Source organism: Ranitomeya imitator, chromosome 4, assembly GCF_032444005.1.
Source record: "Ranitomeya imitator isolate aRanImi1 chromosome 4, aRanImi1.pri, whole genome shotgun sequence".
NCBI lineage: Eukaryota > Metazoa > Chordata > Amphibia > Anura > Dendrobatidae > Ranitomeya > Ranitomeya imitator.
This window is the reverse complement of record NC_091285.1, coordinates 470,414,591-470,427,513: the sequence shown is the minus strand read 5'-3', so window position 1 is coordinate 470,427,513 and position 12,923 is coordinate 470,414,591. Positions and strand designations below refer to the sequence as shown.

The 12,923-nt window shown below is 43.1% G+C and overlaps 1 protein-coding gene across 1 annotated transcript in view; it reads left to right on the top strand.

Annotated features, from left to right (window-relative positions):
* Positions 1 to 9,056, top strand: part of LARP6 (La ribonucleoprotein 6, translational regulator) — a 77,423-nt gene extending 68,367 nt beyond the window's left edge. The window contains exons 2-3 of the mRNA XM_069765880.1: positions 4,099 to 4,309; positions 7,489 to 9,056. Coding sequence (XP_069621981.1) covers positions 4,099 to 4,309; positions 7,489 to 8,529 — 1,252 coding nt within the window. The 3' untranslated portion in view covers positions 8,530 to 9,056. The remainder of the gene's footprint in view (positions 1 to 4,098; positions 4,310 to 7,488) is intronic.
* Positions 9,057 to 12,923: the final 3,867 nt, after the last annotated feature.

The following is a 12,923-nucleotide window of genomic DNA, read 5'->3' as shown; positions in this document are numbered from 1 at the left end:
TTGCACCCAGATTAGTGTTCCACCAGACTCCTGAGGAGCTGTCAAGCAAGGTGCATTGTGACCGGCGTCTGTCATGGTGCTGGGTGCTGCTCTTTTCTTCACCACTGCAGATTCAGCGATATCTTTAGGATAGGTCATAAATGTCTGAAGGGTCGGGGTCCTGCACCCCGCATCACCGTCAATCAGCTGTTATCAGCGGCAGAGTTGCACCCTCTGCTGTCAATGGCCACCGCAGGATACTGTACATCTGCCTCCTATTGATTTGAGTAGGAAGCGAATGTGCAGTACCAAGCCTCGGCTACTGTCAGACAGAGCAGCTCCGCAAGTGAGTATTTTGGGCTGCTGACGCGGATAACTGGTGATCGGTGGGGTATCCGGGTGTAGGACCCTGACTGATCAGATATTAATAACCTCCTAAGGATATTTAATCAATGCAAAAGTAGTGGACAACCTCTTTAAATCATGTCTGGCAGGCTTATTAAAGGGAACCTGTCACCCCAAAAATCGAAGATGAGCTAAGCCCCCAATGTATCCTGAAAGATGAGAAAAAGAGGTTAGATTATACTCACGGTGCGGTCGGGTCCAATGGGTGTCGCGGTCTGGTCCGGGGCTTCCCATTTTTTTAACGATGACGTCCTCTTCTTGTCTTCACGCTGCGGCTCCGGCGCAGGTGTACTTTGTCTGTCCTGTTGAGGGCAGAGCCAAGTACTGCAGTGTCTCTGGGCCTCTCTGACCTTTCCTGGCGCCTGTGCACTGCAGTACTTTGCTCTGCCCTCAACAGGACACACAAAGTACACCTGCGCCGGAGTCTCGCAGCGTGAAGACAAGAAGACGATGTCATCGTAAAAAGATGGGAGGCCCCGGACCAGACCGTGATGCCCATTGGACCACACCGCTCGCCCAGGTGAGCATAATCTAACCTCTTTTTCTCATCTTTCAGGTTACATTCCAGAATGCTGTAGATAAGCCCCTGATGCTGGTGGGCTTAGCTCAACCTCCATTTTGGGGGTGACAGGTTCCCTTTAAAAGCGCGGCTGCAAGTCAGAGAGCGGTTCCAGTCATTGCTCGTTATACGCAAACTCTCATGCACATTGGTTGGCAGCCCGCTCTGTGCACACATACTCTGCAGAGCCGTCTGCCAATGTGTGCCCCCTGACATGATGTAGCTGCTGATTACCCCTCTATCTGCAGGTAAATGGCACTTTTAGTAAAGGTAACAAGTTACCTATAAATGTTTTTCAGCTTTAGTGAGTATTTTAGGAACTGCATTATGTCCTTTATATCCCCAATGTGAACATTCCATAGCTATGCATGCAATTCATGGAAATAAACCCTGCTGAGGATTCAGATTCTGGTCGGACTGAGATTAAGTAGAATCAGTAACTTAAAGACACATTTAACTTTTCTGAAGTTTTTAAAGTCACGATTTCAAGGGTTTTATACTTTATTTATTGCAGATGTATAGAATGGTTTTACTTTCTGGTTCCTAGGGTTTTTTTTACTGTAATAGAAACTGTAAGGTCAGTGTGCCCGGTATGGTGTTTGATACAGATGGGAACTACAAGTGAAAAGGGCATGCAGACTTTCCATAGTTTTGCATTGTGGTTATTGGCCATAAGTTAATTTGATGACACCTTCCACTTACAGTAATTAATAAAAAAAAAATGTAAGACATTAAACTTTTTTTTCCCATATCTCAATCTGTATTTAAAATAAAATGTGTAATCTTCCAGTATTCACACAGGCCTCTGTGGCTGTTACTCATCCTTCTTGTCCTTTCATGAGGAGTTTTCAGCAGGCTCTTTATCATCAGAGACAGGGTTACAATGACTAGTAACACCTCCATACAGAGCTGGTAACACAGGATGTGCCTGTCACAATAGTTGTCAGAGCTGACCCTGCTCCCTCACCACCTTTGCGCACGCTCATTAGATGCCTCAATACAAAAGACAGCATCTGAGTCAGTCTATTGCTGCTGATGTACATGTGCATTTCCTTAAATAGTCTAAATTAACACCAGTGGCCTGGGAAAGTGACAAGATTTTTTTTTTTAAAACACAGATTGACATGGAAAAAACATTGCAAAAAATCTAACAATAATATAAAACAAAAATCAGTTTAACAAAGATCCCCCAACCTGTCTTCAAACTAGTTATAATTTAGTGCTACGTTCTAGTAATTGGTATGGGTCCTAGTATTGGCATCTCATGTGATAAGACTTTTATCACAGTTCTTGTGGATCGGTGATGAATTTTTTGTGAACCTTGTTGACCACTAACCCCATTGCTCCAAGGAGAGGCAAGCACCGTCTATCTGAAGGAAGGGACACAGTACTCTGATTAACACTTCCGCCCATTCAGCTCTGCAATTGGTGGGGATTTCAGCGATTTGATCCCTGTTTTTTCATCAATAGTGGGGCGATGTTGTAGTTTGGGTGGTGTAACATTGGTTTCCAATACATTTATAATACTATTGCTGCTTTCACTCCCAAATAATTGTCCCCATTATCCCGGTATGAGAGGTAATGCAGGAAGCGGTGAATGTGGACCGTGCACAATGTTTTCAAAGGATTTCCCAGAAATTGAAGAACATTGTGTTACAGGAATGTGCTGCCCGAGTGTTCGGAGAAGGAGACCTAATCCTCGTGGCAGACAAGTCGGAACATGGAATGTGCATTGTAAGAGCTGCGTTATACAAAATCCCAAATTAATAGTCCTATTCTTTTCATGCCGTTAGTACAGCCTCGGTCACATTAAAGTCCTGTTTTTATGTTGAGCGTCGATTTTTATTATTTTTTTATTAATTTAATTTTTTTTAGTCTGAATCCTAAACAGTAAAGATTTACTACTAGGAAGACTTTTTTCTATAAAATGCACTGACCGCGTTCATCTGCTTCCCTAGCAGTACTACGAATCTCACCAAATCGGCAGCTTGTAAGACTGGGAAGAACGTGCGATCCCATTGTGTAAACTCCCACCACATTACAACAGGATTTGTCTTCGTTATATTCCAGACGCCAATCATTATCCCCGAATTGGAGATAAAGGTTTAGTCACTGGGACCCAAAAGTTTAATAAAATGGGGACCTCGGTCTCCTGTAACTCCCCACCAGCATGTCCTACAAGCAGAGGAGTTGTGTGGAGTAGACACTTTGCAGGTTAGCAGCCCTGTTAAAATTCCTGAGACCCAATGTAAAATACTTGTTATATCCTAAGGACAAAACCGGCTAATACACGCTACGTGTAGGCACCCAACTCTCCTGTGTTCCTGCACGCGCCTGTTCATACTTGAAAAAGCAATGATCTAAGTGATTGATTTACAAGATGGAATTGTAGTGATGATTTTAGATCAATACTTTATATTATAATGTCACTCTAAAGGGTTCCTCCCAACATCACAAGTTATCCCCTATCGGTAGGACAATGATGGAGGTTCGACTGCTGGGACACCCATTAATCCTGAGAATGGGGCTAGAACAGGTCCCTTATTAAATGGAGGGGGGGCGCAACCTTAGCTACATTAATTGTCAATGGGACTGCTGGAAATGGCAGAGTACTACAGCCCTCTGTTTTCTCTGCCAGTCCCATAGACAATGAATGGTGCAGAGGCCGAATATATGCTCCTCCACTCCATTCAAGGCTGGGCTGTACACGTTCCAGATCTCCAATCATTGATTGCTGGAGATCCCATTTGTCTTACCCCCCTGCATCAGCAAGGTATCCACCATGACATTAGATGACATTCCGACTCCTCAGACTTTGGCGGTATAGGCTTACTAGCAAATGTGTATTAGGTGCTTAGTGTTAATTTCTGCAGATTTCAGAGGGAAACGGTGATTGGGCATGTAAAATGATGGTCTGTTTAATTTTTAGTTTCAATTCCTCGAATAGATGGAGCCACTGTATAAAGCGCATATATTGGCGATTGGCTCCCATACCTGGACAGTGAACTGCAAGTGTTTGTGTAAATTATGGTTCTAGGCAGTTTTTATATTTTTGCTTACATGGATGCCCTAATTTACCGAACTTTACAAGAGAAATGTGATCTGTCTTCTACACCTGTTTTATGGAATTTTATGCTCTATTTCATGTTTTGCAGTGGAGCAGCTACAAGTGGGGGAGAGAACGACGGGGATGAGCTGGACCAGGACTGGAAGCCCCCAGACCCAGAACTTATCCAGAAGCTTGTTGTACAGATAGAGTACTACCTCTCCGATGAGAATTTGGAGAAAGATGCCTTTCTATTAAAGCATGTGAGAAGAAACAAGATGGGATTTGTCAGTGTGAAACTACTTACCTCTTTTAAAAAGGTATTTTATGAATGGAGTTTGACACTTAGATGTCTGTCCTAAATTTAGTAAAGCATTGCCTGGGGTTTGGTTTTTAAAGCGTAAGGTGTTTTCCACTACTCCAACTTCCCTCTTCTCAATCCCCATGTTTCCCGTAAAATAACACCTATACCCCCTCTATTCCAAGTGTGTCGGCACTTGGCTCTCCCATAGATTGCATGACATTATTGCGTCATGCGATCCCTGCAGCCAATCTGCGCCATTTCTCTTCCTTCCTGCAGACAATGCCCCAGGTGTCGTCTTTCAAGAAGTACAGTGGGGCAAAAAAGTATTTAGTCAGTCAGCAATAGTGCAAGTTCCACCACTTAAAAAGATGAGAGGCGTCTGTAATTTACATCATAGGTAGACCTCAACTATGGGAGACAAACTGAGAAAAAAAAATCCAGAAAATCACATTGTCTGTTTTTTTAACATTTTATTTGCATATTATGGTGGAAAATAAGTATTTGGTCAGAAACAAAATTTATCTCAATACTTTGTAATATATCCTTTGTTGGCAATGACAGAGGTCAAACGTTTTCTGTAAGTCTTCACAAGGTTGCCACACACTGTTGTTGGTATGTTGGCCCATTCCTCCATGCAGATCTCCTCTAGAGCAGTGATGTTTTTGGCTTTTCGCTTGGCAACACGGACTTTCAACTCCCTCCAAAGGTTTTCTATAGGGTTGAGATCTGGAGACTGGCTATGCCACTCCAGAACCTTGAAATGCTTCTTACGAAGCCACTCCTTCGTTGCCCTGGTGGTGTGCTTTGGATCATTGTCATGTTGAAAGACCCAGCCACGTTTCATCTTCAATGCCCTTGCTGATGGAAGGAGGTTTGCACTCAAAATCTCACGATACATGGCCCCATTCATTCTTTCATGTACCCGGATCAGTCGTCCTGGCCCCTTTGCAGAGAAACAGCCCCAAAGCATGATGTTTCCACCACCATGCTTTACAGTAGGTATGGTGTTTGATGGATGCAACTCAGTATTCTTTTTCCTCCAAACACGACAAGTTGTGTTTCTACCAAACAGTTCCAGTTTGGTTTCATCAGACCATAGGACATTCTCCCAAAACTCCTCTGGATCATCCAAATGCTCTCTAGCAAACTTCAGACGGGCCCGGACATGTACTGGCTTAAGCAGTGGGACACGTCTGGCACTGCAGGATCTGAGTCCATGGTGGCGTAGTGTGTTACTTATGGTAGGCCTTGTTACATTGGTCCCAGCTCTCTGCAGTTCATTCACTAGGTCCCCCCGCGTGGTTCTGGGATTTTTGCTCACCGTTCTTGTGATCACTCTGACCCCACGGGGTGGGATTTTGCGTGGAGCCCCAGATCGAGGGAGATTATCAGTGGTCTTGTATGTCTTCCATTTTCTAATTATTGCTCCCACTGTTGATTTCTTCACTCCAAGCTGGTTGGCTATTGCAGATTCAGTCTTCCCAGCCTGGTGCAGGGCTACAATTTTGTTTCTGGTGTCCTTTGACAGCTCTTTGGTCTTCACCATAGTGGAGTTTGGAGTCAGACTGTTTGAGGGTGTGCACAGGTGTCTTTTTATACTGATAACAAGTTTAAACAGGTGCCATTACTACAGGTAATGAGTGGAGGAAAGAGGAGACTCTTAAAGAAGAAGTTACAGGTCTGTGAGAGCCAGAAATCTTGATTGTTTGTTTCTGACCAAATACTTATTTTCCACCATAATTTGCAAATAAAATGTTAAAAAAACAGACAATGTGATTTTCTGGATTTTTTTTTCTCAGTTTGTCTCCCATAGTTGAGGTCTACCTATGATGTAAATTACAGACGCCTCTCATCTTTTTAAGTGGTGGAACTTGCACTATTGCTGACTGACTAAATACTTTTTTGCCCCACTGTATGTAGGAGGTACAAGGCCTCTAATTTCCACTTATGTTGTAATTTTGATTTTTATTAGCACATGTCAAGTGACAAAATTGTCCTGGCTACCAGAAGTGCAAAATGTTGAAAAACACCCTGGCCGCAAGGGGGTTTATTAATGTTCTGCACATTCGCTCTTTAGTAGTGCAGTAGCAGCAGGCAATGATTTAGATCCATCTAGCTTTTTTCCTCCATAATGTTTGTAGAAACTAAAAAAATCAATGCAAGGCATAAATGTACAATGTCAGCCAAACAAGTGTTGGATGTGATTTAACCAAAGCTACCTAACAAAGCTGGTCTTATATTTAACAACCAATCTGTGCTCAGCTTTCATTCATTAAACTGCCCTGGAAAAAGAATTGCATTGGAACTGGTTATGGGTGACACGGCTCGACTTTTTGATAAACTAGACTAATTGTGTACAGAATGTATATAGTTATCCATGAAGTATCGTTTCTCCTTGCAGAGATCGACATGCTAAGCATACCAAGATGAGGAGACTTAAAGCCGCAATGCTCCTCTGGGTGATATGCTAATTATGCAAATTGTCTCTTCAGAGAGGAAGAGAGCTAGTACTCTAGTGCCACCTATTGGAAGGTAGAAATCCTACAAGTCAGTTGAGCCTTGTCACATGACTTAAAATAATAGCCAAACCAGAATCTCAATTTGCAGACACTGTGATTCGGGGTACTGCCCCTTGTCAGTGTGACAAGGCTTGTTTAAGGGTCAACATTGACTTGTAGGATTCCTACCTTCCAATAGGTGGCACTACTAGCATTCTAGCTCTCTTCCTTTCTGAAGAGACAATATGCATAATTAGCATATTACCCTGAAGAGCATAGTGGCTTTAAGTCTCCTGATCTTGGCATGCTTAGCATGTCAATCTCCGCAAGGAGAAACGATACTTCTTGGATAACGGTCTGACGCCTCTCAATCAGCCAAACCAGATCTCCACTTTGCACTGACGAGGGGCAGTACCCCGAAACAGTGTCTGCAAATTGAGATTCTGGTTTGGCTATTATCCTAAGTCATGTGACAAGGCTCATTAAAGGGTCAACATTGACTTGTAGGATTGCTACCTTCCAATAGGTGGCACTAGAGTTCTGGCTCTCTTCCTCTCTGAAGAGACAATTTGCATAATTAGATTTATATAGAAAAGCCATTGCTATTGTAACACCAACATGAATAATTTTGCATAATTTCCAAGGCTCAGGATATTTAGGGTTAATACAACAAATTCTAATGTTTTGTTCTTTTCAGGTAAAGCACCTTACACGTGACTGGAGGACCACTGCCTACGCGTTAAGGTACTCTGATATACTTGAATTAAATGAAGATAACAGGAAAGTGAGACGAAAAACTCCAGTTCCTGTCTTTCCTAGCGAAAACCTTCCCAGCAAAATGCTCTTGGTCTATGACCTTCACTTCATTCCTGAGCTGCAGTGTCTAAATAAGGAGCAGGAAAATGGTGGGATGCAAGAAAAGATAATGGAACAGCTACTAAAGAGCTTTGGAGCTTTTGGAAGCATCTCCTCGATCCGCATCCTGAAGCCTGGTAGAGATCTTCCATCGGATGTGAAGAAATTCAGCAGTCGTTATAGTCAGGTTGGGACGAAGGACTGCGCAATAGTTGAATTTGAGGAGGTGGAGGCTGCAATAAAGGCACATGAAACCCTTAATACTGAAAGTGACACAGATGATGGTATAAAGGTTGTTCTAATAGGCATGAAGCCACCAAAGAAAAAGATTCAGAAAGACCGAAGCAAAGAAGAGGATGCAAAAAATCTTCGTAAGAATAGATCTCTCAATAAGAGGGTGGAAGAGTTACAGTATATAGGAGATGAGTCTACAGGGTATAGCACCTCAGAGCCTGATAGTAATCCCAACTCGCCAATGGTGGGTCGAAAGATTCCGTCATCCAATAAGCTGAGCCCCTCTGCCTACCCAAACAATCACCTGAGTCCAAATGCTTCACCTAGAAATAGCCCCTGGAGTAGTCCTTGTGGTCAGCGTAAAGGGCTCAAGCAGTCTCCTCTCGCTGACAGCATGAGCCCTGAAGTGTCGCGGAGGTCTACAGAGTACTCCTCAGACAGCAGCATCACGCCATCCAGTAGCCCTTGGGTTCAGAGAAGACGACAAGCCCAAACTGTCACACAGGAAAAAAGCCCAGCATGTAGTCCAATGCTTGGGAGGAAGATACAGAATGCAGACGGACTGCCACCCGGGGTCCTGAGGCTGCCGAGGGGTCCTGATGGTACGAAAGGCTTCCATAATGGAACAGAAAGGAATAAACTTGTGTAGACTCTATGAATTCCATGCAACCTTATGGGACTTGCAATTCTACCTGTCACCACCAGCCATTAGTACTGAAGTCTCATGTATGCAAGACCGTGCATGTGGATCCTCCAGTATTCCAGGGCTGGACAAAGCTTCTACCTGGGAAGAAATGGATTTGTAGAAAGACTGATAAAAAGTCTGTATTTATTATTTTTTTATCTGATTTTTCATGGGTACGCATACTTTGTACAGTGGCAGCAGTTATGCTGTATTATATTTTTATTTTTATTTTTTTTTGTTTAACCCTTTTAATTTCTATGTCAGTCTTACTGGGTATCTGAAGCAATTGCTATTCATTGATGCTTATCTAAATATTAAGGCCAGGAACGCAACAGGTTGCATAATCTCCAAAGCCTATTGGCAGCTATTACTAGTTTATCCAATAGGATGTTGTCAATCTTTCTGCGAAGCTCATTGTACACTTCCAAAGACAGACGTGTATAAAGAATGTAGATTTTCCGTGCTGTGAATTAAATGAACTTCCACAAGCATTGACGCATCTTGTCTTTGACTTCTTGCTGCCAAACAAAGTGTTAAATATTTGGTCAGGATTTCCTGAAATGTTGAGGCTTGGCACCATGGTTTGTCACATCTTTATCATGTGACTATTTCCTAGGTAAGGAGACATTGAAAGCATCAAGTAGCTCAATACGTTTTCAATAGCTGTGAAGCTGAAAGTTGCTACATGGTACCAGATCCTCTAAGGTAGGTATAGTAGACTGTATGCTGGGCTCTTAGCAGGAGTAAGTATAAAAGGGAATATCAGATGTACTTAAAGGAGTTGTCTAGTCTAAAACTGCAAGTTTGCATACTTTGTCACATTCAGACTGGACTGCGTCTGGTCTTGATTAATACACTTGCATTGAGCAAGGCTGGATACAGTCTAGTTGGCGTGTGCCCACATGTATGCAAATCGTGTACTTGCAGTCATGCCTCCTCTTCTCCCAGTGCCGGCACTGGAGAATCCTCCAGAATGCAGTGTGCGCGATGTGAAGTGACTGCAGACTTGTAGTTTTACATCAGACAACCCCTTTAAGTGTCTTAGACGAATTGCATGGATGACAGCATATAAAAGATCCTTTTGATTTGCCAGGGTTGCAGCATGAAGACTTTTAAAGGAGTTGTCCATTTTATCGCTCTTTTTACAGATGTGTTGGGGACTTTATTTTGTGCCACTTAATTTATTAGTCTGACTGGTTCCTCTCCTGCACTTGTTAGTGTTACCCTCATCAGACTGCACAGGGCTCCTATTCTCAAAATGTCTGCTGATGGAGGAGCGTGTGACCAGACCTGTCCAGCTGCCTCCAATAGAAAATCAGCTTTACCACGTGAAGTGTTTTTCTATTGGAGGAGGCCGATTTACCGGTCTGGTCACATGACTCTCCACCAGCTGCTACTTTGCAGCTTTGCCATCTGAGATGGTACTAAGAAGTGTAAGGGAGAAGCTGGAATACTAAAAAATAAAAAATGACAACCCCCTAAGACTTTGCCCATTAAAAGGTGGTTTCCCAACTGGCATCGTGTTGACTTAAGCTACTTTCACACTAGCGTTTTCTGCAATCCGTCACAATGCGTCGTTTTGCAGAAAAAACGCATCCTGCAAAAGTGCTTGCAGGATGCGTTTTTTTTCCCCATAGACTTGTATTGACGACGCATTGCAACGGATTGCCACACGTCGCATCCGTCGTGCGACTGATGCGTCGTGCTTTGGCGGACCGTTGGGAGCAAAAAACGCTACATGTAACGTTTTTTGCTCCTGACGGACCGCTTTTTCTGACCGCGCATGCGCGGCCGGAACTCCGCCCCCACCTCCCCGCACCTCACAATGGGGCAGCGGATGCGCCAGAGAAATGCATCCCCTGCCTCCGTTGTGCAGTCCGTTAAACGCTAGCGTCGGAATCTCTGCCCGACGCATTGCGACGGGGAGATTCCGACGCTAGTGTGAAAGTAGCCTTAGACATCTGATTGTTGCTTACATTATTTAATATTAACGATACACAGTCACTTTTTTTTAACCTGTTCATCATATCATTACAAACATCTATTGTTAACTATGTCTTAAGATTGCCATATTTTCCTTAGTCCTTTTTTGGGCCCAATGATTGTGGACAATATATTAGACACTTAGGTTATGTGCACACGTAGAATGGTCCACTGCGGATGTGAAAAACCGCTGCGTTTTTTTACTACGGATTTATCACGTTTTCTATTGCGGATTCCGCTGCGGATTTACATCTGCAGTTTTCTATTGGAGCAGATGTAAAAACGCTGCGGATTCCGCACAAAGAATTGACATGCTGCGGAAAATAAAATGCTGCGTTTCCGCGCGTTTTTTTCCGCAGCATGGGCACAGCGTTTTTTGTTTCCCATAGGTTTACATTGTACTGTAAACTCATGGGAAACTGCTGCGGATCCGCAGCAAAATCCGCATCGTGTGCACATACCCTTAGAACCGATTCTTCTGGACACTTATTTATACGTGGACATTCTAGAACCTGGAAAAGTTTGGTCAGTGTTGCTAAAACTGCACTTAAGATTATGGCTACACCTCCAGGAATCCACAAAGAACAAACACGCTCCAGACATAAAGCGCAGATCAGTTTCTGTATAGAATTTATCCAGTGTGGATGACTCTTGAGATCTTACTTTCCTACTACTGTAATCTGCAAATATGAATAGAAAATCTTTAGCAATACACTGGGGTCTACGGGGTAATGTTTCTTGTTGTGGAGAGTGACATAGTGGTCATGGCATGTCAAGGTAAGGAGGCTTATTCGCCGTGCAATGCTCCTCTGGGAAATGATATGCAAATTGCCTCTTCAGACGCAATTTTTCATAAATATTTAAATATGCATATTTTCCCAGAGGAGCATTGCACAGTAGTAAATAAGCCTACATCCATTGGCATGCCACACTCTACCAGGAGAAGCATTACCCCTTAGGATATGTGCCCATGATCAGGAAGAGCAGCGTTTTGGACCGAGCTCACCTGCGCTGCATCCAAAACGCAGCATTCTACATTAGCACAGTGAATGGGATTTATAGATTCCCATGCCCACTGTTTTTGTGTAAACTCGCCAATGGCGTGGGTTTACGAGCCGCAGCATCTCAAATATCTGCAGTGGATAGGCTAGTCTCTGCTGCATAGCTCCACCCATGGCCATTGATTAGATGCGGTAAATCCACATGGTTCGCTGAACACGTGTGGGTTTAACTGTGATTAGGAGGCAGTGAAAATATGCTGCTATATCCTGATTGTGGGGACATAGCCTTAAAGCTCAGGCCAGAGCCTCTCACCTAGCCAAATCAGAGTTCATGCTTTGCACTGACGAGGGGCAATACCTCTGAAACACAATTTTTGCAAACTGAGATTTTGATTTGGCTTTTATCATGTCATATTGCAAGGCTCGTTAAAGGGTCAATAGTGACTTGTAGGATAGCTGCTCCCAACAGACGGCTCGATCCTGCTTGTCCTCTTTCTCCCTGAATAAGCAATTTGCATATTACAAGATGCTATACTCTAAGCTCCATAAATTATGCAGATTGCCACACTCACAGTATGATATTCTATTGCAAGGCAGACAGGATTGTGTTGATGATCTGTGCCACAGCATGTCCACATAGTTAGCATATGCAATATGACATTGCGACAACATTCACGTTGTGGTACCAAAGTAACAAATGAATCCATCCTATTACGTGAAATGCACTTTTCCAGAGCAGGCGCTCTCCATTACGGAACCTACTTGCTCCAGTACATTCAGTGTTGGGCTGGTCTGACCCATGGACTAACGATTGCCCTTACAAGGCCGCTCCTGCACCGTCTGATAGGTGGATGAGTGCACCTAGATTCACCCAGACTAGTCAAAAAATCAATTCAGCGCCCAGTGTGACTAGTTTTGGGGTAAAGCCAGAGGTTCAGTCTACACATTTTAAGTGAATTATTTTACAGTATTTTGTTGTGCACGTTTCATGTTGCTTGCAATGGTCTATTTAAGTTGGGTCATGTAGTAAAAAAAAATGCAAATAGTAGGATTTATCGAAACTGCAACAGACATGTACTTTCTGGTTTAACCCCAGACTGCAGTGTATTTCTAAGTGATTTTTATGCAAATCCTAAAATTACTGCAGAACAGTATTTTGTACAAACATCCCCATGACACACTGCTAAAAAATAATGTAAGTACTGCTTATCAGAAGTATAGGAGTGTTATTCAGCTGCAAATATGTTGCTTCATTGGAAAGAGTGATCTCTGTCAAAATAAAACTATTGCACGAGCAGAAAATCTGCTAATCCATATGTATATAGCTTGTGAGTTTTCAGTTGCGGAAATGTCTAAAAAAAAAAAAAAAAAAAA